Source organism: Nymphalis io, chromosome 20, assembly GCF_905147045.1.
Source record: "Nymphalis io chromosome 20, ilAglIoxx1.1, whole genome shotgun sequence".
Classification (NCBI taxonomy): Eukaryota; Metazoa; Arthropoda; class Insecta; order Lepidoptera; family Nymphalidae; genus Nymphalis; species Nymphalis io.
Window position 1 is genome coordinate 144486 of NC_065907.1, and position 26235 is coordinate 170720.

At 33.9% G+C, this 26235-nt stretch overlaps 1 protein-coding gene across 3 annotated transcripts in view; it reads left to right on the forward strand.

Annotated features, from left to right (window-relative positions):
- LOC126776277 (fibroblast growth factor 3) overlaps positions 1 to 26235 on the forward strand; it is a 175675-nt gene that overhangs the window by 127746 nt on the left and 21694 nt on the right. For all 3 annotated transcript variants that reach the window (XM_050498614.1, XM_050498615.1, XM_050498616.1), the window contains one exon: positions 19173 to 19276. In XM_050498614.1, coding sequence (XP_050354571.1) covers positions 19173 to 19276 — 104 coding nt within the window. The remainder of the gene's footprint in view (positions 1 to 19172; positions 19277 to 26235) is intronic.

The window sequence follows — 26235 nt, forward strand, 5'->3', positions numbered from 1 at the left end:
ACAATACACATCGTGAAAAGCTTATTTAATATTGAGCTATTCCAAAGCCATCATACAAGTCCTTTAACTTAGAAAACAGCTTTGAACAGCCCGCGTGAACCCATTTTGACAAAACATTGCATAGCTGATGAATAGTGACGCATTAATTTATCTCTTTCTCTCACCAGAATTTTGACATGAGAAAGAAGAGCAACTATACAAGCGCTATTCGTTTCAGCGTTTTACCTTAAATAAAGATTACCAATATTAATTAATAATCCGTACTATATGATGGAATTGATCTGTATCGTGTTGGTAAGAGGACGATAAGTATCTAAATACATCTGTAGTGGCCGCCTCTACAACGTAATGACATCTCAACACGTGTGAAGTGCTTTATGAAGATGACCCGATCGAGTGCACTTGAAATCATACGATAAAAACAAGAAAACACCAACTAAAAAAATATCTTTCTATGTTTTTCAAATATTTGCAGTAATCGTTATTTTTTTACAATTACGATTTGTATTTTATTATATTGTTAATATATTATTCGTGAAATTTCTATATTATAAAGGATCAAAGCAGCTATTCCCTCTACACACACCCTCGCACGTGTTCAAACCATAAACACTAAAAATTAAATAAATCATAATTAATTACCAGATCCGTGCTCACCCACTTCATTAAACGATTCATTAATAATCCTTTAAACAGCCATTACGTCGTGTTGGATTTTTAACACATTTCGCTTTTCATCGTTAATTATCTGTGCCACCTATTGACGCCGTTTTTGTTTTGCCGCCATCTTTTGAAACTTCAAACGGACGTGACTTTTTATTTTTCAAATAACTTCTTTATATATAATCTATAATAGTATTTATATATGACAATATTAAATCAAAATATTCATAATGAATATAGGTATTTACATATCAAAATCGTGACGTTAGTATGTATTAGTAAATTTAACAAAATATTTAAATTAAATGTTATAATGAGGTGATTACTAGTTATCGTTACGCATCCAGTGGACGCTGATACATATTTATAATAACACGGTAGGTATCAAAGTTAAACGGTCGAGTCGAGATATCTATCGTTTTACTGTTACACAAGTGACCGTCAGTAAACGATTACCACCTCACCGCGTCAATTTAAATCAATTGCCTTCGAATACCACTACTCGATATCCGTGATCAAAATGAACCAGGTCGTGTCTGTGTAACAAAAGACTATGTCACCAAGATTGTGGGTAAGTCAGAATAAACTAAATTATTTAAATATTTTTAATATTTGACTTAGTGCAGTAAATCAGATGAAAATTATGATACTAGACTATAAAACTCGAGTAGCACAAGTGTGCGTAATCATTTCGTCTCAATCAGTTGATAAGAACTTAATTAAAAATCATTTTCAACATAAATAAAATAAAGTTTATATTTAACTTCAGCGCTGAAATGAGACACTAAGCGACTTGTATAAAACGAGAGCAAAATCTATTTATTAATTTTTGAGATCGCAAACAACTCACACGAGCTAAAAGGTATTTAAATATGTATAGGTATGTAAGGCGCAGACAGAGTCGCGGACCGAACTATCTGTATCAGTTCTCGATATTATAAATATTCATGACATTTCAGGAAAACGCCGTGAAATAAATCTAAAGGAGATAGAGCGCCTTCTATGGATTTGAAGTTGTTTAAGTGCATCTTATCTGCGTGATAACCTAAAGGGGATTATTGGGAACATGAAGACCGTGTTTATTGTATTGCTTAATTCATACCAATATTTGTGTATCGCTACGTATTCTCCGAACCACCTCGACGGTCTGACGGTTGGCTTATAAGGCTTCCAATCCTGGGGTCCTGGAGTTAAATTCAAGGCAATAAAAAAACAAATTGTTTTTTTCTGTCAAGAAATTGTCAGTACAGCCTTGGTCTTAAAAGCTCACATTCTTATATACACGTGCTCGGAGAGCTCGTAAAGCTGTTGGTCCTAAATCTGTAATCTCATTGGTCGAGCTAGAACTCAGGCTACGATCCTATTGGGTTATGCAAGTGGGTAATAGAGAGTGCAACTGTATGCCACTTGTGCAAGTGAAGGGTTACCTGGCTAGACATCCAGAATATCGTTTAGCTATTTAGGCTTAAAATGAACGTAATCGTATAGCGATCGCATTAAACATACAAAGTTATTTCGACGACGACATGACGTTAGCTCGAACTTAACCCACAACACTCACATGCAATTTCCGTTAAATATATACCAATCGGCGCAGAGCTATTTACAATTAGACCAACAATAACAGGCCGCCAGCGCCGCTTGCCATGGTGAAATAACACTTTCCCGCTAGCGATAAGTGGAAACAATAGTGTCGCGAAACGATAGATGTCGATAAAACCGTACGATTTTATTCGAATATATTTTACGATTATTATTAACAAGCTTTTCACGGTCATTTTGTAATAAACCATTTCGTATCGCTCGCCCTCAGCGTAAGTTATAACATTTCACTTCAACGGCTCTCGATACTGTGCTTAGTTTGTGATTATAGTTTGTATTCTGAAGTCTGATATTTCCACGGTAATATGCCAAGAATATTGCCTGCATTTGACAATTTTTGTTTTAACCATTTAATATATATAAACTTATAAATGATATAACTTATTTGTATTTGTACATAATTTGAGACAGATCAATAGAATAGCTATGACGATAAAATATAATGATCGATGGGACATTTCCGGGCTAACTTTTGATTTTACTCTCCGCGCGTATACAATTCGTATGTTGAGTAACAAATACGGAACTGGCGTCATTAGATCACTATATCGTCTGAATGTCATCGCTGTATTATATCATTAAACAGAAATGTAATATGGCGATATTTCAAAACGTATAGGCAGTTACAAATTCTTTTAATTAACGAAATATAATAATCTGTAATCGGGTTTTTCGTTAATTTGTTATATAATTACTTGTTACTATTACCTTTTGACGTATTTAAAATATTCACAAATGTTTATATTGATTAAAAAACTAATTATGACGCAAACGCTTTAGATAGAGTTTGACTGGTGGTAGGGCTTTGTGCGAGCTCGTGCGTACGTACAGCAGTACATGGTATTGTTGTGTTCCGGTTTGTAGGGTGAGTGAGCCAGTGTAATTATAGGCACGAGGGACATAACATCTTAGTTCCCAAGGTTGGTGGCGCATTGGCGATGTAAGCGATGGTTAAAATTTCTTACAATGCCAATGTCTAGGGGCGTTGGTGACCACTTACGATCAGGTTAAAGCCCATACGCTCACCCGCCTTCCCATATATAAAAAAAAAGTTTTCGAATAGATATATCGATATCGGCCGGTCGATCACTATTTGTTTACGGAGTGCGTTTCGCAAATCGAGTATTTATTTTAAATCAATTCCCGGTAAGGTTCTTCATTCGATACTTAAGCTAATGTTATTATTTGCATAAGAGTAAATTGTAAACACACACTTTGTAACATAAATTCTTACGCAGGTCATGATGGAACTGGCTATTAATAATATTTATTGAAATCGCTAGTTTTACTAATATTCGCAATTTTATTGTATACGATTTATTTACTACATACTTCAAAATAACAAGTATTGTAAAAAAGACGGACTATGCGCATGCTAACCGCATTATTTAGTGAAGTTTAGCAAAAACGACGGTAGGTGTGCAAAAAAAATAAAAACACTGTTTTCATATACACATACAATGTGTGATAATTATGAGTTAAGACACGTATCGACATGAAATCGTGTCACATGAAAAACAATTTTAAAAATATTAATTCGATTAAAACATTACATTAATTGATGTATAACTAAAACAAACTATCGACGTGAGTTTATTTCTATAAGAAAGGTTATTTTGACTTCGTTTTGTTTACTCTGAGTTCACTGCTGGTGAAATGCACCGCGTGTATAACTCAAATGCGTCCTCGTTTTATTGTAAGAAATTATATGTGATATACAAATAAATGTCAAATAAAAAAAGTTTTTTTTTTCATTCATTACAGTGTCATGTACATTTTAAATACAAATAATATCTAGCCGTTGAATTACTATCTGTATTAAACTTTTTAATCAAAATAGTTTAGGTGGGTTTGAAACATGGCACTTGCTTTTTATAAACCCACGGAAAAATACATCGATTTTCTTAGATTCAAACGTTGAAGTATTTGAGAAATGTTTCATTTATTATTTAACAAAATATTGGTTTAGGTAATCCGTACCGTACCCGTAACCGTAACAGCCTGTGAATGTCCCACTGCTGGGCTAAAGGCCTCCGCACCTCTTTTTGAGGAGAAGGTTTTAGGTTTTAGGTAATCAAATAAAGGCAAATAACAAAAGGAACTTCTACGCTTCTAACTACAATATATATATATATATATATATATATATATATATATATATATATATATTGTAGTATATAGTATGTATATATATATATTAAATTTTAAGTCTATTGAATTTTCCAAATTTATCAATTCACAAACCTGTTACGAGTTCACTCATCTGATGTATAATTTACCTTGAACTATTATAAAATTACAAAGATCTCCTTTCTCTGTCCGTCTGTCTTACAAACAATATTATTTATTAAACACTTGTCGTGTCATTACAGGATCGCGTGTGATAAGGGCTGTGGTTAATATATGATTTTTTTAATTAATACATTAAATCTATTTGTTTTTTATTGCTATCATCAAAATCTATTGTTGTTATTATGCATACACATTGATTAAAAATAAGAACTTCAATATCAATAATAATGTACTAAGTTTAAGTGACAAAAAAACTAATATACTAAAGATTTTTCAAAATACAAAAACTTAAAAAGTATTCCAAAAATAGAAATTAAAGTATAACTCTTGTTATTGAATTATCATAATATTGTCGATCCACGCAGCATCACAGCCCTACACGAAAGAGATGTAAAATGGATGACAAGTTCACAGTTTTAAATTATACTCCCAAAACATCTGATAACCTCGAGTCAGAGCGACCACAAAGAGAACTGCGACTGAATATAAATAACGGAAAAATTATATGTATCCATAGAGATCTTAATTTATTAAGATGTCTCGAGCGATACAGAGGATTTATGAAACGGACCGGCCGCCATTAGAAAGATAATGCGTGTCGATAAAATTCTATCGATATGATCCTGTGACAACACTAGCGTATCGTGTTGTAGTAACTTGATGCGTTTTTACTGCTTTGATCTTGTATAATTGTTGGAGTCATTTGTATACACGACGTTAATTTGATTAAAACAAGTTCTCTATTAACTACAAGGAATGGCGCGTGTAAGTCGAAACGGATTGTATTTGTTATTATTATTAACAAATATGTTCGAACGAAATAAGTTTAATTTACATAAGAATGTACTTACATTGAAGACTTCATAACTATATACAAAAGTAGCAAAATAAAAGTAGCAATGAAAATCCTAAATTATGACCGCGTGGAAAAATGAGTGAATGCTGTCAGCATTTTTTAAAATGATTCAGCCCATCATCAGCGGCGGCAATTAGGCGGATGGTGATCTAAGTTTCAAGCGTTTCAACTGCAAACGGTATAACAATATAATTTGGAGTTAGAGACCGATGTTTGCGCCGTTTGTTCGTTTCCAGGTAAATCATTAATTTAATTTAATTTTCAAATATTGTACTGTAAATATGTTTCAAAGACCTCCTCACTCCTCAGAATTAGTAACACGGAAACAAAATGGCGTATCTGATTCTATAAAACTACTTTCAAATGTTAAATAAATCCATTTTTCATTTTACAATAAAAGCTATAAGTTAATAAAGTGCATACTAATAACTTCCTACCTTAAAAATAGCTCAGTTTAAGTACAAAATATAATTTAAGAAGTTATTAAATCCAAAATTAACTACAATGTGTAATATTTTACAATACATAATGTTAATAATTTTGATAAACAATGCGCATTGATTTATTTATTTAAATGAAAACAATTTAAAATGTAGTTATATCAGTGCGATACGAGTACAACTCGCAGCCGCTGGTGGCGGAGGACGATCTCATAACTGATTATAGATTTGAAGTTCACGACACAGATACTAGAAACGACTGGAACGGGTCTGGACGGTCCACTGCCTAATAGAAACGCTATCGCTGCGGCCGCGCTATATATGGCAGAACTTCCTTAATTCGCAGATGAAATCAGTCATTTTCTTCGACAATAGCAACACGCCATGACTTTGTACGATTATTATATCTTCGTACTAAATAGTACAACATTCTTCGGTAGAAACTAGATTGAAATCATTGAATTATACACATATACGAATACATAGCTTAATAATATATAAATATAACATTATGAGGATCTGTTGCGGAGCTAAATCGCCGCTACCGGGAAAATTCAATATAAAATAGATGTAGTGTGCAAATTACTTTAATAAAAATATTCTGATACATTCCTATATTAAAATTTTAATACTGTACCGTGTTTAAGTATTTGATTTCATACACATTTAGTATGAACACAATTAAAGATAGGGCGGAAACAAGTAACCAATCAACACACAGACGGACATGTGACATCAATCAATATCTCGTAAAGTAATTCGCAAAACGAACAGTCATAACTGTGATCGACATTTACTAATATATTTACGACTGGCAATAATTGCGATTCCAGAATACAATACACACAACATATGGATGTGTTTATTTGTGTTATATCATAGTATTCATGTACATGATAAATTATTATATTTTAATTGTAAATAAATAAAAATGTTATTAGTACAAATGCGTAACGTCACTTGAAGTGTAACAGAGTGCGCAATAGCGACAAATAAAAGAGGAATTGTGTAAAACACCTTGTCTTGTTGTCCGCACTGGTGGCAGAAAGCTGCAGTACTATTCTGTATGAACTCAATTAATTACTCACCCATGAAATGCTGACAACCGACTTATGGTAATATACTATTTTGATACGTGTATTCTTAAAATGCTATGATTATTAGTCAATGTCGCAAAACATTTTCTGACAATTTACGACTGATTACCTTACTAGTCCATTATTCGCACAAATCGGAGTCGGAATCGAAAATCGGAATTGCGATACAACGGGGAATTCTAATTTGTAATAATCTATTCCTTTAATAATTCTTATGTTATAATTACAATTTTCCAGCACTAGGATATTTACCGGCTTTAAACTTTTTATCTGTACAGTCTTAAAGTTAATAGAAACCAAAACAATTAATTACATATTTTGTCATGTTATTTTCTGAAAAGTCAAAACGGCTGTCAAATAAAGGAAAAATAAAATCGTAACGATCAAATTAGCGACTGTCACGAATGGTTGACACTTGACAGTCCTGTGGGGGGTCGCGTGTCAAATTAATCCGTCGGCTGTCAAGCGTCTGTCATCACTGTCGACATTAATAATAATCCGTCAAACAATAACTGGAGGCGCCCTTAAGATTTGATTGATACATGACGATGACGAGTGACGACTCCACCCGCTCTCCTGTGTTCGGGAATTATAATTTCGTTTCGACTCATTTATTTTTAATATAATTATATATATTTGGCTGTTATCTTGATCATATACCGTACTTTCTTTTTTGAACAAACGTAAATAAACTTTAAACACGTGTCTTGTTGATGTTATAAAAAGTAAATCAGCAAAAAATTATAAAATTAACTACTACTAGCCGGGATCTCGTCCAAGGGTCGTCATCCAGAAAAAGGGCATATGCAAATATATTTCAGGTATAATAAATTACCTCGAACAGTGTTAAGTGAATAGCCATATAATTTTTACGTACAGCGGAACTTCAATGCAGTTGCAGCTATCCTCTGTAGCTACAGGCAAGCGACGTTATATCTTAGATCCGCAGCTCCGCGGCATGTTTATTGTATAAGGAATAGTTTAAGACCAAGTCGGCACGCTAGCCTTCTTAGCAAGCCTCAATTTGGTTGCCGTCCGGCTTTTGTGACTGGATATCGGATTACCTGAGTCGTCGATGGCTGTTCTGATCTGATGCTAGTTTTCCTCCACTCGTTCCTTCTTCCCACATACATTTTATGGATCCGTTTTTAGGAAAGTTTGCACAGGAGGATGAGAACTAAAACTAAACTAAATTATTGAACGCAGAAAACGCACAGGGCGTTTTCTGCGCTCAATAATTTGGATATCTTGTGGGCAAGTTCATCCCATCTCAAACTGCATGCTGCTTACCATCAGGAATAGTTTTGGTCAAAAATAGAAAATAAAAAATTACAGAGCTAATATCTATGGACAGTTTTGTTTACTACTGGCCTCTCTGTACATGTTATAAAGACGAATGTCATCATCATCTGTATTACAAAGACTATACTACTATAACCACACAACCGAAATTCATACCCAAAGACCTCAGCACAGGAGACGCATACACAAATTGCCTTATCAACAAGATCACCAGAACAGAAACCGGAGAGAAAATGTCGTTAAAAAGTTTTATTACTGAGTTAACTAAGTTATAACAAACTTAATTGTACTGACATTTTATATGTACTCAATTATGTTTATCAAGTAATGTAACCCCAATTCATTTCTGTTAATTGAGTTTTTATAACAAAGGTTCTCTGGAAAAAAAAGATTACGAACAGATTAAATATTCCCCCTATTATTCATAATTTTAAATAAAAAATAACGAATATTTAAAAACAAGTACATCATAGTCTTATTAATATTTAAAAATTATGCAACAAATAAGTCGGTCTATTGTATAAAAAATAAACATATTTTCTTAATACATTAAATTAACAACCTTAACTGATTATTAATCCTAAAAAACTTTTATTTAATAATGCCATTAAAACTTCTGAAGGGATATAAAAATGTAACGGCGCATTAATTGAGCGTTTTGTAAATGAATAAAAAACTAATTTCACCGCTTTATAGATAAAATGAATGGAAGAGCTATCACGGAATAATGAGGATATTAAAAGTGGCATCCAGGACTTTTAATAAAAAACGAGAACCTACTTCCGACCCCGGGTGGAACCAATACAAAAATATTGGTGTCAAGAGAAGCAATCTAAACAAACACTCCCGTGCCTCGGAAAGCACGTAAAGGTGTTGCACCGGCGCTTGAATTTTGTGGTCGTGTCGTGTTGAGAACGACGTCATATAAATAAAATATAATAAATAAGGGTTCTCAGTTAAACACATAGACTTTCAGAGCATTAGTAATAGCACTACGAAGTAATTCCTCGGACTTCTGATGACATCAACTGAAGAAGAGTTGTTAGTTTATATAAATGTTCTGCAACTTCGGTTCAATTTATTCGTTATCCTTAATTCAACGTCATGATATTTCTACGATGCTTTATACTCTATGGTCAGTGTCGGGAGGTGAACGACCGAGAAATGATAACTGTTATCATTAATTTAGAGGATCTCTTCGTTGCTAGTTTGCGTTTTTACAATTGTTTCCGCCTGTTGGGTAAGCTGTTACGATTTAAGTTTTACTATAAATGTGAATCATCGGGCTCCACGTCAAATTCAGATAAATAATATGATTTTTTTATAGAATCGTGTTTTATGATTCTTAGGAACATATTCATGTTATAATCCAATATTTTCAACAAGGTACTGCATGCTAATGTGCAGGTTTAAATTATAAAGACAATTTAAGCTCATAATAATTGAGCGATGCTTGCCCTGGCTTGAACCCGAAATATTCAGTTAATATTCCTGACCTTATGCTTTGCTATCATCAAATCGAATGAAATACAATTTATTCAAGTAGGCTTTTAGCACTTCTGATTCGTCAATTTACAGAATTATATTAAATGTGAAGCTACCGCCGGTTCGGAGTGTAGATACTACCGAGAAGAACCGGCAAGACATTCAGTAGCTATTTCAGCTATTATTAAACAAATACAAAGTTACGTCAATCAAATACATATATATATCCTGCCTGAAAGTCGACAAGTACTAACTCCACGCATTTTCATCGTCTATGTATTATTTTGTGTTGAGTAATACCTTATTTATTTTCAATGTTTGTTATCAAACAATTTAAAACTATTAATTAGTATTTAAATAAAAAAAAAACAGATTTTTATTATAGAAATTCCTTGTCCCAGAAAAGTTTTATTAACTTGATTATAACTTATATACTTTATTCCTAACTTTTTCACATTATATTTATAGTGTTACTCAGTATTGGTTGTCAAGATAATTCCTCTGCAAATGTTTTCATACGGTTGACCTTGCAATCTCCACTGACCCGAGTATCTCGCTTAAGTAATCACTCACGTAACACTCGTATCAATCAATTTCAATTATTTCTTTGAAATTATTAACGAAAAGTAGTGTTGAGAAATACATTAAGTAATTTTATCGATATTTGTAATCGCCACCGACCGCCCAGCTGTGCTTAGCGGATCTGTTCTACGGCTCACCTGAACGGCCCGGAACGCTAATTTTAGTATCAATTGAATAAAATGTGATAACATTTTCCCAGGAAATCGCGATTAGTGACGTGATTCGCCTTGCCTGAGAAGTTTTTGTTGAACGGTAACGAAGTCGTTACCAGCCGGACATTAACTCTCACTGTGAATTGTTTTATATTATTAGAAAAGGCTTTAACACGATTTTCTACCTCAAATTCAATCATTAATAAATCAGGTTTAGTCTAGACTCGACAAGACTAGACTAGATTTTCTTTTAATTTAATGTAGAAACGTAGATTAGCTCATGGACCAGCCGGTCATAGACATTGGCTCTAAGAAATCTTCTAACACCATACACATACGTGTCATTGGTGTCTGTATTAACAACGTTATATACACACAAAATGTGACACAGAAATACAATAACGCTGCTTTAGGTTATAATTACAACAAAACTAAAACCAAAGCTTATAATAGGATGGTATTTAAAATTTGTTGCTAGTTATGTGTCTCTAAACTATTTTGGCTGAGTTCCACATATTAGAGATTTATCTAAAATAGATTTGAACTGTTTTGAAAACACGTGACGTTTTGTCCTGGTTTGTTTTACTGTTCACGTGATCATTGCAAATATTTATTGTTATATATTTAAGTGTTTAAACATTAAAAGATGGTCTTCCGAACAGAAAAAAAACAATAAAAATAAAATTTCCTATATGCTTTATTTAACTCGCAAGTGTTCGCTATGAAAGTATTTTCAGTTCGACTTGAGTGTCAAAACTCTCTGTATTGACTATTAAATTAATTGTTGATAATAATTTTAATTTACGATCAGTGGTAGCGAACGACCTTTGAATTTCAGTGTCTTTCATAGTCGTTTTATAGCAAGTTTTCGTGTTCTCGGAAGTGATATTCACAATTTTCGTCTATTACACTTATTGGTCGTATATTTTTTACGGCTACATTTTTATAGGCCGCTCTGTTAAGGTGTTTACTGCTCCCAAAACGCTTGTATTAATGGTAACCGCATGTCAGTTATAGATACTAACAAAACAAAAGTTGAATGCACTCGAACAATCAAATATTTATTTGATACAATACTGAATAAAATAACAAGGAGAATAATATACGCATAATTGTTAATTTCGTTATTAATTAACATATATACATTATAATATGGTACTTTAACTGTAACTGTTTTTCTTGAAATTCAATTGTTGTTTTAACGTCAAATAACAGAACTTAATTATAGTTACGTCGGTTAGAATTATTGCTAATAGCTAAGGAAGGCTGCCACACATTGCTGACACTTGAAGTAATTACGTCATTAGTACTCTTTTGGTAAACAGCTTGTATCTTCCTAAAACATTACATTGGTATTTCTAATGTCGACCGATATCCGTCATTAAGTTAACGAAGAATCAAAATTAATACTCAAGTGAACTATTATTAAAACGTCAGAAATCATCGTGTTATATAAAGCTACTACTAATAAAGCTTCACTCTATGTGTCATGTACAATGTAGATCCAACCGAGAAGAACAGGCGCCGCGCTCAGTGCAACAAACTCAGTATTAGTATCTCAAACGAAGAAGTAGTCAACTGTGTACATATCAATATTTGAGCTCGTGATGTTCCCTTACTTTTAAATACTATTTATGTTAAATTAAACCGTTTGAGCAAACCAACCTAACCTAAACGTTGTTATACATGGAAGTTAATAATTAATTCGAACAATATATTCATATAATAATAACTCATTAGTTAGTTATGTCTATGTACATAATTGATTATAATTACATAACGTAGATAAAGAGTTTGTGTTTGTGAGTCGCATCACACTCAGCTCGCCTGCAGCATCACTTCACGACGACACTACCACTTCCGTGTTCGTTCGCATACAAATCTAATATTAACAAACTATTACAACGCATAAACTTACAGTTTAATTATAAAGCGAAAGGTCACCGTTTAATAGTCCAGTAAATTACTGCAATAGTAACGGCCTATCGATCTATCGATATCTATGAAATAATAATACTGTTGAAAATGAAATAATATTATATATTGGGTTATTTATATTACATTTTTGAAATATTATTTAAAATGATATTTCATTATATCTTGATACGATGCCAACAAACAGGTGATTAAATTACGGATAACATTATAAACAATTAATCTTTGAAGTTCGTATCGTTCGTGTAATGAATGTCATCAATAATGTTAATAATTAAATTAATAAGTCATTATGACACCAGTTTATTGTATCGCCGATACATAACCGACCTTGTGTGAAAACAAGTTGATTGACGCAGGACGTTATCTAATGGCTGTTAGTTCTAATAAATCGTCACTTTATATTCGAGCATTGAACTTAGCAGACGGCATTTTAATTGCACTAAAGATCTTAAACGTAATTATGTGTACGAATGTTATTGGACTCTGAGTAATGTTTCGGATGTGCATTGCGTAATGATTAGAACATCTCTTGACACGCTGTCGTTGAATATGTATATGCTATGTTTATCGATACATTAACGTAACGCGTACGTCACTAGTGGCGTGCGATACGTGCGCGGGCGCACGTCTATCGGCGACGAGTGGCGTCACGCGTGGATCCGCGCGAAAATCTCCGAACAAGGTCGAACGATGACCTCGCCTTACTTAGACGTTACAGCGATCACGTGCAGTTCCTGATTCATTACAGAATTCAGAGTTCGTCGACAAGTTGTCAGATAAGCTACATGTTTTATCGTATTAGGTTTAAATTAGACAGCGAACGGGTGATTGTTGTTTCACGTTTCCGGAAGCGAAGCGTTGAAGAGATGATGTAAACTGATCGTTACAGATGTTTGATATATTCATCGCGTGTGTAAATATACATTACACTTACATATATTTATCAACGAGAAAACAAAATCATCTTATATTTGATACTGAAATACATATCCATCATTCATTTTCAATCATAAACTATCATTTCGATTCGAAACGTTCAAATAATATTCAAATTCCTATTAGAAGAAGTCGTCCATCCGGCTGCCATAATGAAAATTAAGTAGCCTTCGTATAATCTCCTAATAATAATCAAAATTTTATAAGCATATAAAATTAAGCAACATCCGGCGATTATATTTGATAAGTTTGAACGGAAAAATATGTCTATGCTAAAAGCTTTTTAACATAACAGATAATAAACCTTTAGCTGATAAATATTGGAAACGGCTTTGTTCAAATGATCATCTATATTGATGTTGCGTCAGCAATGGCTAATATTAATCAATTCTACAATTTGTTTGTTTGTAAATATCTTTGGGACAGTGAGTTCGTTTTATCTCGTTCCTGACAAGACAATTTCTTCCGCAACATCGGCTCCGTACGCTCGGACGCCTGCTGGTACTTAACTGTGATGATATCGATTCGGACCTGCATCTAATGTTTCCTGCTATTTAAGAATGTATATTTTTACAAACCACATGTTCAAACATCCCTAGTCACGCAAGACAACTCTAAAGTGTTGTTTCAACATTTTCATCAAATACTTTCATTACAGGTGTTTTATCTTAATTGTTTTTCTAAGCTAACGAATAAGTGTAATTTAATTGCAAAGTTATACTATCTGTATCTTATCAATGACTCGTTAATTATCGCTACCGTAGTGTGAGTAGTGCTAGTAGTAACGAGTGTTGATACACTCGTTAAAGATGATCCCCTCGTGATCACACGAGGGGATCATCTTCAAACAATTCGAGGAAGTGCATCGAATCCGTCGGCATTACGTCACTAAAACAGCCACCTTCCACTTAATCATCTAATCTACCGTGAAGGTGATAATAAATTAAATCCCCATTGACAGCAAGGAGACACGGCTGACCAAATATTTCCAGACATCTAATCGTGCTTGACGGTGGCCTAAACCGGACCCAATTTTGACAGCTACCAACTTTCACCATAATTATTACTTATACACTGGCCCGCGTCCCGGCCCTTATCTCGGACTTCATAATTTTCATTACGGATACATTTCTGGCCGTATTACTTTTATCATCGGTAGATTGCGCGTGCCTTCCGTGAATTCTTTAATCTAAAGGTTTAAGTCTCGCCCGATTCTATTCAATTAAATATTTAAATATCTTATGACAAATGATCGCTTCCGATACGTAATTGGAAACCCGTACTGGCTGGCTGTATCGACTTTAGTGTAATAAAGTGCAAGGCCGATTGAATTATAAAACGGTAATCGCTGTGTATGTACGCTCGAATTTATTGAATTTTTATAGGACGCTCTTAAAGTATCGACTTTCATATTCATAATTGACATTCGATACTTCAGTTTTAAACAGGACAACCCTAGACGGCATGTGAGGTTCCGTTTGTTAGATAATTTCTATCGTTCAACGATAGTGTATACAAAACAGAATATTAAACAGGATAGACGTTAGTACTCAAAGAAGGGAAGTCCCACGTCAAGTTTAAATGCTAGCCGACAGAGATTCTAGTGTCTATTAGATTAATAACAACAATTAGCAGCTAACACGTCCATCCGTGTGTGTGGTCTTCGCGTGACTGAGGACAATTATGAGTTTATTACGAATTGCGTAACTAACGCCATCTGAAAAACAGTGCAGACTGTTATTTATTGGATCGCATTATAATTGTTTTTAATCAAATATAACAAGGTAATAATGGGTTGATGATTAAGTGTGATTACTTTTGTGTATTTACATGTAAATTATAAAATCGTTAAGACAAAACGTCGCTTTAACGCGATCAATAAACATCACCGTAATGTACTTTTAAATATAAAAATAAAAAAATCATTTTACAAACATATAACATGCAATATTACATTGCCAAGAACTCTTAACAATTGCTCGATAATACTAAACGATTCCAATCAATTATTAGTAGTCGCTCTTTAAGCTAGCATTAAAGCGACTTGCTTGCTCGTAGCTACCAGGTCAGCTGGAGTCGACTGCCGATTACTTAGCCTACGTTGCCATTAAGTCGGGCCCTCGAGCGAATAAGCATTACGCTAACAATAATAGTAATTGAATTCATTTGAGCGAATAATCTCAAACGGTGTTTTGCTACTTATAAATAAATTTATTTTATACAAAAGCGTATTTAATGTATATACGTTATATATTGTGTCGTGTCTGGACGTAAAGTCGTTGGACCTGCAACTGTTCTCTGCAGTCGTGTCGGATTGCTGGCCCATCTCAGTATGAGAGTAAAGGAATAGTGTTCATCTTTGTAATTTGCCGCCATGGTCGAAATTCAAGCTGCAGATATTCTTATTATAATGTATACAAATTATAATATTTATTTAACTTTAATATAATAAACATAACATAAGTTGCATCATCAGGGTTCAAGAAACTGTAACTGTTACAGATCCGACCTGGAACGTTAAAAGTCAGCTTCCTAGACCAGTCGATATTGTTCACTGGTAAAACCAGAACACATAATATCCTGGGATAATATCCTGGGACATTTTTCACACACGGCCATCTGATCCCAAATTAAGCTTATACAAAGCTTGTGCTATGGAAACCAGACAACTGATATACTACATATACTACTTTTCTTTTGTAAATACATACTTATATAGATAATTACACCCAGACTCAGGACAAACAGACATGTTCATGCACACAAATGTCTGTCCTGGGTGGGAATCGAACCCACAACCTTCGGCGTAAAAGGCAAGTATCTACCAACTACGCCAACCAACTCGTCACATGGCAAATATGTATTTAAAAATGATACTTTATTGTCCCGAAGCATTTCTTCCGAAACAAGTACTTACACTTTGCGACTAATGGTGCGCGTGCGACGGACGGATGAATATTATTTGTATTGCTTTTTAAGTCTTGTTTATTATCACATATAACATAATCCATGTTAATCATCTTCCAGCGCGTTAACCATGCTAAGTATCGATATCTTCAAAATGTTATAAATTATAGATTTTGTCTGTCTATAGTTACTTTCAACAATTAACGCAGACGGTAGACTATGACTTTGAGTTCTTTAAACTAAAATTAATCGTGATTACATTACATTTACATTTGAAAAATCCTTTAATTGTGCTTGTTTATAAATACGTATCTTTTTCTATTCACAAATCAAATGTATTTTATTTAGTGGTTGTATTCGATTATGTATCTAATATGTTAATAATTTTGTCGTAATTTCTCAAACATTCGAGTCGACTACAGTGAGGTCTCCCTAGCCCGCGGCGCCGCTCGCCGCGCTCACGACGACAGGACTCCAACTAGTAATTGTATCGACTTACATACATATATACATACATATATCGACTACACTAACTTTGTTATGTAAATGAACAATCTTTAACATCAAACAGCGATTTGATATATCGCGGAAGTTAGTTGTAGTTTATTTTAGATTGCTAAAACAACTTTTAATTATAAAAATCGGCTACTTTCTTTAGGGTTTTTAAACAAACGGTTTTTTAATTATGATTATGATATTAAATGAAAGCATAATTTAGTGAAATATTTTAAAAAAATATGGTAATATCGAGGTTTACGTATCTTTAACTATATTTTTTTATATCATAATATTATATGCTAAATTTTTATCCAAGAAACATCTTTACCGAGGTTGATTTCAATCTAATATTTTAATTATTTGTTGTTTTATGTATATATTATTTTCTGTTATAAATTATATTTACAGTATACGTACACACGTCGGTACCACCTAAAATTAATCCCTTATAAACAACGTACAGACACCGTGAACGTCGACGCGGTTCCCACGGGCCGTGTAATTCACAATTTACACCTGAATACATAAATATCGTTAAAATTGTATTCGGAAGATCGTGTCCACTTTAAAGCGAGACGCCTCACGAAATTCCGCTCTGATGCAAGATAAATCTCACGTCTTTATTACAGGGGTGTTAATTTTATTACTTTTAATTAAGTAATATAGATTATCTTCTTTCGCGGAAGAGTTCGCGGTTAAGATAACGATTTGCAATTAAGATCAATTTCAGATTGGACATTTTGCGATCTGAATTTAACACTTTTTTTGATGTTCCGCGCGACGAGTTTTCATATTTATGAGGACAACCTCGTGTTTAACAAAGTGATGACGACATTTTCCTATAAAAAATAACAAAATAATATCATTACAGAAAAACGATTTAAAAGTGATTAACCTAATTGGATAAAGGATATTTTAATTTTGTGTAAGTCAAATGGGGTGACTCTAATATACAAAACACACCGGTATATAATAGTGAATGTTCAATATATTTGTCATTATCGGGAATCGAACTCACGACCTACAACGTCATAAATAACAAAAGCAGTGTAAAAGCATCGCAACTATTATTAGAAATCTGTAATTAGATAAGTTTTTGTTAAACTTACTTGTATGCAACCCGTCTTAAACTGTTTAAACATAACTTAAGGCCGTTAACGTAACCACTGGTTCTATTTAAGTCCACATTAGTGGTTCAGTACACCACCGCGTGGACCGTAGCGCCATCTATGGACTGTAAATGACTTTGTTACCACAATAAAGTGTCGTTAGCTTTAAAATAGCTGGAGTTTCTTACTTTGTTATTGTTAAAACGACTTTAGTGGTTACATTCGATTTTAAAGTTGGGATTCCTGGATGGACCTTCACTTACTTTGTATATATTGGTACGAAGCTTAGGTGGGCTTATGTTTTATTCGAAGGACTATGTAAATTTATTGACAATGATAATTCACTCACAGTTCACACACATTCAGTTCACTCGTGTTAATTGATTCTATTACTTAATTAACATTTTACTTATTAGTTTTTTATTTACGTTGTGACAAAAAAGAGAAGAATTTAAAATGTATTATTCCGAAAAAATAATAATGTATTTATATATTTTTCTTAATTTACGCTTCTAATCACAACAGAACAGTTTCAAATACAAATGAATTATTATAAAAATCGATTCATGAAAAAAAATGTTAAAAATAATATGATATTTCAATTTTCAGTCATTAATTAAATATCCGATAACATACGAACATATTCCATTCACGATTAGCGAAAACGGCACAACTCAAGTCAATAAATGGCAAACTACACACATAGGTACTCCTTTTGTATATCACTCAACGACCACGATTACCTCATGTAATGGTTAAACCCGGTTTTATTTATTTTGAAATGGCGTAAAATTTCCCGAACATTCCACAGCCAATGGTATTGTTATGTAAACATCACACCATTAATGTTTCTATGGGCATTAGCCAGAAATAGTAAAATGTCTAGACTGAGACGGCGCTGGACCCGCTATAGTATTGCATGCCCTTTTTGATGTGGAAGAGTTCTCTTAGACCGTCCGCGAAAGGACTTGAGAATTCGGAGACACTTGCTAACGATGATGAAAAGGTTTCTTACAATATCTTGGAATTTAAATTTTAAACTAATATGAGTTATAACTTTCCAGCTTTGTGCTTTAAGTAAGAATAATTACGATGTAGCTGTTTCATGCTCTTAGTTTCGAATGTAATGAGCAGCAGCGACGTATAGCGACGAGTATGAGTAGCAGCGACAGGATCGAGACAAAAGCTATAGTATAAGTTTAATAAAGTTTTAAAAGTTGGTTTTAAATATATAATTTACTTTTTAGTTTCGACTGGCAAATCCGGCGGTATGGAATTTAATGACGTAACTAATAATAGTGGTATTGTTACAGCGATACTTCAGCGTGCGACGTACAAGGTCGGCCTCCTGACGATCCAGGGGGTGTCGACCTGCCTCTACCTCTGCATGGATGCCTGCGGGTTCCACTACGCTAATGTAAGTTAAAATGATATTTAAAATTTATAAGCTAATAAGGGCCTTAGACATATCTTATGAAGCCTTCAATATCCGAAAAATCAATTACACAAATACATACTGACAAACACGCATATATGACATGGCATTAGAGTTTAAAGCAGATCAACTCTTCAACCGCATCGCTCTTTGGGAATGCTCTTACTGCAGTATTGGTTGTACGCGCCCGTGTGGGTTGTGTAGCGCTACAGGTTGATTGCGTAGTGAGATAAAATCAGTTTCAGATATTACGGAACCTCACGCTAAGTAAGTCATTGTAGTCGTTCTAACTACGCCGACAACCACTTCAATACAATTACAAAATCGTATTCATTATTATAGAAAAATGAAACGGCACCTTAAAATACAGTTAATAAATAAGCCAGATGACACCGCACATGGGTAATATCTACTTATAGGATTACGTCAAGTTAAAACCTGGGCGGGTCGTTTATCGGACCGATTGCAATGGCAATTAAGTAATGTTAACATCGCACAATGTTATCACAATCGCTTTACTGGCAAACAAGTCGGGACCGCGACTGTGTTCCTGGACCTTAGTCAGTTGTACAAATTTGCTTTAACACATATTAATCCCGAAATGCGTGCGTGCCTCCATTATACAGGTGTATATAATGGAAGCACAACCTTAATCAGATACTACTAGTATTTGATCATGATTTTTAAATAGCGTTAACAAGTTATTACATAGATATTGTATATATATAGTACACAATATTTTTTTTCTCGGCTGACTCTCAGTACTTGGTCCGGCGACTCCAACCACTGACGCTGGCAAGGTTAGTATGTCCAACGACTATACAATAAACAGAAAAATATATAATAATATTTTAAATAAACATTGTACTCTCAGTCCGCCACTTTGCCTCTGTATCGTTTTACCTACAACTAGTATCCTTATGAAAAAAAAATATATGATTCACAGACAACTCTTCAGCTTAGTTATATATATAGTCCTTGGTCTACATAGCGCGGTTTATTTACCGAACGAATCACAAATGAAACTGAGTGCATCGTTCTACAAAATTGCATCGTAAAAACTCCTCGTAAACAGAATGAACACGCGACATGTTGCGATGTGTTTCGTTAAATCATTGAGCGTTATTTTATAACAATGTGTAGTTATTATATGCTTATTATATACTAGTATTTTACTAAATTAAAAACTTCTAATAATTTATTTAAGCAATCCAAGTGCCATTCCTCAAATTTAGTGATAACTTATCATTGTACATTTAATTAGCCCAACATTTTATATGTTTATATGAAACATACATATCTCAACAATTTTGCCATTCAATATTAAGTGACCATAATGATATTAACTAAATATAACTTAATATTAGATCGATTATATTTAATGAAATATATTAAGAAAATGAGATTATTTAACGATTCATTACTTTTTCTAATTGACCTTACAGAACCTGTCTACTGAATATTGAAACATATTTTTTGAATATTAAGCCTTTTTGAGTATTAACTCTGCAGCTAAAGACGTCACCTGATAAATCGGAGTGCTTTTAGTTACAGATAACTTTAGAATATTGCGCGTCTTTAGTTAGAATGTATTTTCTTGTCCATATAATGACAGATTAAGCTTCAAAGCGTAATGATCAAGTTATGTTAAGTTCCTTGCAAATAAAATGTTCAGGAAGACAAATCCCAATTCAATCTCGGAATGCGGGAGCGTGCATTGCTCCTGAGAACTGACGAGCGACTTGTACCAGAACACCTGGCCTGCTCCCTAACCATCATCGGTGACGCAACTTTACAAGGAAGCGAACTCGTTAACTTTTACATACGAAAGACGAATGCAAACGAGCGGTTTGAAGCGCTATAACGTGCGTTTAGTTATATATATGTATATAATTTATATAATTTGATATACATCGACGTTGTTTGAGTTATTATTGAAATTAGAATTGTCCATTACAGTCACATTACATACATAAACATATATAAACTCAAATATTACTAAAATATCAAACATGAAGATGACTAAAATTGTATTAATCTGTGTAGTCTGTCCTTTCGTAGTATAGTTAATTATTATATAAATTACCGGTTGACACATACGGTTGATTGATTTACATACATTTCATTTTTAATAGTTGGTAATTAAATATACAAAGTATTACTATGTAAACACAACAGTACAACAAAAGTAACAGCCTGTAAATGTCCCACTGCTGGGCTTCCTCTCCCCTTTGAGGAGAAGGTTTGGAGCTTATTTCACCACGCTACTCCAATGCGGTTTAGTAGAATACACATGTGGCTGAATTTCAATGATTCAATCAATCAAAAATCAGACACATGCAGGTTTCTTCACGATGTTTTCCTTCACCGTCAAGCATTATAAATACAAATTAAGCACATGAAAATTCAGTGGTGCTTGCCCGGGTTTGAACCCACGATCATCGGTTAAGATTCACGCGTTCTAACGACTTGGCCATCTCGGCTTTATGTAAACAAGCAATATAATAAACAAAGTCAGCACCGACGACATGTTGACTTTTCTTCTGACGGTTATAAATCGCCAGTCTGCAAACAGCCGAATGTTCATCATAATCATACAAAACATCAGCGCCATCTTTTAGTGAGAAATAAAAAGTAATTAATTTAAATGCGTGTAATTTTTGTAATTGATATTCCCGCTCGTTCTCACGTACGAACCTCACTCTAAATCTAATTAACGCATCTTAGTGAGAAATTAAAATATTCGTAAGCGTTTATCGGCAACATCGTAGTCGTAAAACCGAAGTCGAGAACACGAAGGTTTGTGTCTTAAGCTTAGATCGGATTAATGTATATGTAATTATTTAACTTACGTCTAATTGATGACGTGTAATGGTGACGTTTAGATCTTAGGTCGCCATTAAAGTTATGTAATCACATATAAGACGGTTGACGTGTATTCAATGATAGCGTACACACAGAGACAAAAAACTGCGGTGTTTATCTAATACTAGCTATCCCGCAACTCTACACGCGTTCAATTTATTGTAAATCCCCCAGTGCTTTACAAAGGTCTCCTCTCTTTTGGAAAATGTTGCGCCTTTCTTGTTGTTGTTGCCCCGAGATATGAATTAAAAACAAAAATCAATAACACGTCATTTCACTGTTACCCGCATATGAACCCGCTACCTCTGGTTATGGTTTACACGTTGTCGTGACGGCATAACGCATGATACATATACGATAGCTCTATTTCAACGCATTCAAAGTAATCGTCGAAGTCTCGAAGTAACTTTCTCCCACACGACCATCGATCATCGATAGACTGATAAATCACTGGTACATCGATAAAGTGTAATAAACAACAGATATAATCACTGTAAACACCTTGTGTGACTTTAATCTTCTTACTCCATGTCATGACTTTAAATATAACGCTTAATATACTTTCTTTTATATTTATAGCGTATTTAATAATCATTACTGTTAACTATAATCTTAGTTTAGTGTTGTCTAATTGAACAAATTAACAAATCGCCTCTTAAGAAACTTTGAAAAAAATAGTAATAAAAAAAGTAACAGCGTTTAAATGTCCCACTGCTGCGCTAAGGCCTATTTCTTCCTTTTGAGGAGAAGCTTTGGTAGAATGAAAGCAGGTTGGTTTATACAAATTCTCATTATGAGATAATGAATATTCAGAAGCGCTCATCCGAGTCTAAACCCGCTACCTTTGGTTTTTTCACGTGTTCTTAGGTATAACTAGGTTTCGGATCAGTCTACTTAAAGTTAATTAATTTAATTTAATTTAGTATTAGAAAAGTCTGTAGTGTTCACTGGTCTAAGCTATCTGCGTTTAAGACGTGAAGCATTTGGATGATACTGTGCCCTATACAAGTAGAAAACAAAGTTTGTCTCGCCTCGTGTGTTTGAACAAAACATCCATCAACGTGGTATTTATCTTCCAAACGTTATGAGATTACTTAACAAATAACTAAATCACTTGGATCACACACAAACATAGTACTTAGTATAATTCCTGAGTACTCGTGCAAAACCTATACGTCATATTTTCTATTTTTTTTAGAGAATTGAAAAAATAAATTCATATTCATGTCATTTAATTAGCAAAGTTTGATATTATTCAACAAGGACAGTGGATACAGACTTGTAACCAATCTTTCTCAAACGTGCTCGTGTGTACCGGCCGATACACTCACCGTTGTATAGACGCAGTATTATCTCGCGGATATCCGCTCATTAAATATGTCAAAGATGTCGTTTCTTGTCGAGGAATTAATTGAGAACTCTTTGAGTATTTAGAAATTATGTAAAGATAAAGCTGATGTGCGAGCGACATCGCTCTCGTGAACATTTCACATAAAGACACAGTTAGTCGATAGTCAATCCTTTAACCTTCTTTCGGTTCTTAAAATTCAATGTACTCTTGATGGTGAAAGAAGTTCTTGTTATTATTATAATAAACTTATCTACAGTCACAGTGACTGCTGCTTATGTGTCGATATCGTGCTAGAGATGAAGTACACCAGTCATCACAAGTGGTAATTTTTTATATGATTTTTAACCATTTCATCTAATAATATAATTTCGCCTCAAAAACATCGATCTATCTCATATTCCACCAGCTTCACCGTGGAGTTTTTGATGTGTGGCCCACATTTGAGTATTATTTATGTTTCCATCAACACAATTTGTCACATTCGACGGCGACCCCCCGACAGAGCGAATTGATATAGATAGTGTCAAACAATTCAATTAACAATAGAAGTATTCACGTCAATTCACAAAAGACCTCGTTCGACCACAAGAAGATCGATCGACAAACATCGAAGTGTGAATACTTCGCTCCATTACATTCGTTCATCTCTACACACATAATCATTGTAACGCCGTCTGTGAATTCAATATTTTCTTAATAGATTCGGTCACCCCTATAGACACTGAAAATTGGAATATGACCAGTCCTGACCATGCCAATGCGCCATGAAACATAGGGTCTAAGATTTGACACAGGTACATGTCATTACACTGACTCACTCGCCGTTCAAACCTGAACACAGGACGTTTGTTAGGATAACTGGTGGGTGGATATGCAATAGCCCTGCATTACATAAAATAAAAGTCAGCTAAACGACAGTTTACATAAAAATCAAAACAAAATACACTTTATTCATGAAGAATCGTTATATAATATCAAATGAGTAGTTACCACCGGTTCGGAATATAGATTCTACCGAGAGGAACCGGCGAGATAACCAATAGAACTCTTTTCTAAATTATATACTTAGGTAACGTTAAACTAATACAATTAAATTATTATTCATAAAAACAACAAATATTACCTCCAGGCTATATGATGCATTAAGCTTTTATTTATATTAAACACGATGTTTTAAATATTAAAAAGCTAACATAATTTGTCATTTTTTTTAATTAAAATTCCTTGTCCATAAAAGTGTATTACAATAATTATTAAAAAATACTTTAAAATCCAACAAAACAAGGAAAATCAATGAACAACGTTATCTTACAACGTGGGCTCAGGTGCGCTTCAGGTAAATCAGTGATTTCATCTCATCTGGTCCCGGCTAAGCAAAAAACTAAACATTGAGACATAAATCCGTGCCGTTAATAATATTAATGTTACTCTGAACAAATTGCATCGCCTTATAAGAATGGAGACCGCCGTTAACTTTACGCTCTAGCTTATAACGTTGTTTGTGTAAAATATTGGCCGTAAATCATTTTAATAAGCATTGAACACTTAATGGGGGATTTGGGAAATTAAAATAACAATACCGGCTTGTGTCGCGTTTTATACGCTACTGGTATATCAAAATAAGTGGTAAATTACCATTTCCGGGCAGTGATCATTAATAAGTATGTTTTATAGTGTGTTTAACCACGTTACGTTGATGATGATCTGAACTGACCTGAATTTCTCGACGGAAAAATCAAGTTTTTTAATTAAAGAGAACCGGGGCTTTATAAGCTAGCCACTAGGCCAATGAGGCACTACTGACGCAAGAACATTGTATTATCTTGAAATTTGTTCAGGTGTCCTCACGACGTGACCGCCCAGCACGAAGTTAATTGTTAACCTAGTCACTTGGAGCTTTACTCAATTTATACCTGCAATCTTTAATTAAAATCTTGATCAGCAGAAATCGGATGTTAATTAATAATTATAAAACAATAGAAGAACAAGCTTTTGTCTAGCTGTGGGACATTCACCGGCTGCTAATTTTCGTTACGACGCAAACGGTCTCGTTATAAGTATAAAGAAAACAAATCAACGAACATAAAAGGTAAACTGGTAATACTGACACTCTCCCCTTTGAACACGACGACTCATTTGAAGCGTGGTACCGTATGTTTCGCACTCGACCTATAATGGAATAACTTTCAAGTGCAAATAATTTAATTTAATTACTTACCTTCTAATAAGAAATAGCAAACATTTACATATTTATTTTTAAAAAGCCGAGATGGCCTAGTGGTTAGAACACGTGAATCCTTACTGATGATCGTGGGTTCAAACCCGGGCAAGCACCACTGAATTTTCAAGTGCTTAATTTGTGCTTATAATTCATCTCGTGCTTGACGGTGAAGGAAAACATCGTGAGGAAACCTGCATGTGTCTAATTTCATTGAAATTCTGCCACATGTGTATTCTACTAACCCGCATTGGAGCAGCGTGGTGGAATAAGCTTCAAACCTTCTCCTTAAAAGGAAGAGGAGGCCTTAGCCCAGCAGTGGGACATTAACAGGCTGTTACTCTACTCTCTACATATTTATCTACTAAGAAGGTTTTTTTTAATACTTAGATAAATAAGAATATTATAATAATGCCCCCGCTGCCAATAATAAATTGTTAATTGTTAATTTATGTGGGTGCAATCTCCGTTCTCTAATTTTCATACTCCGACGGGATTGTAGCGAAG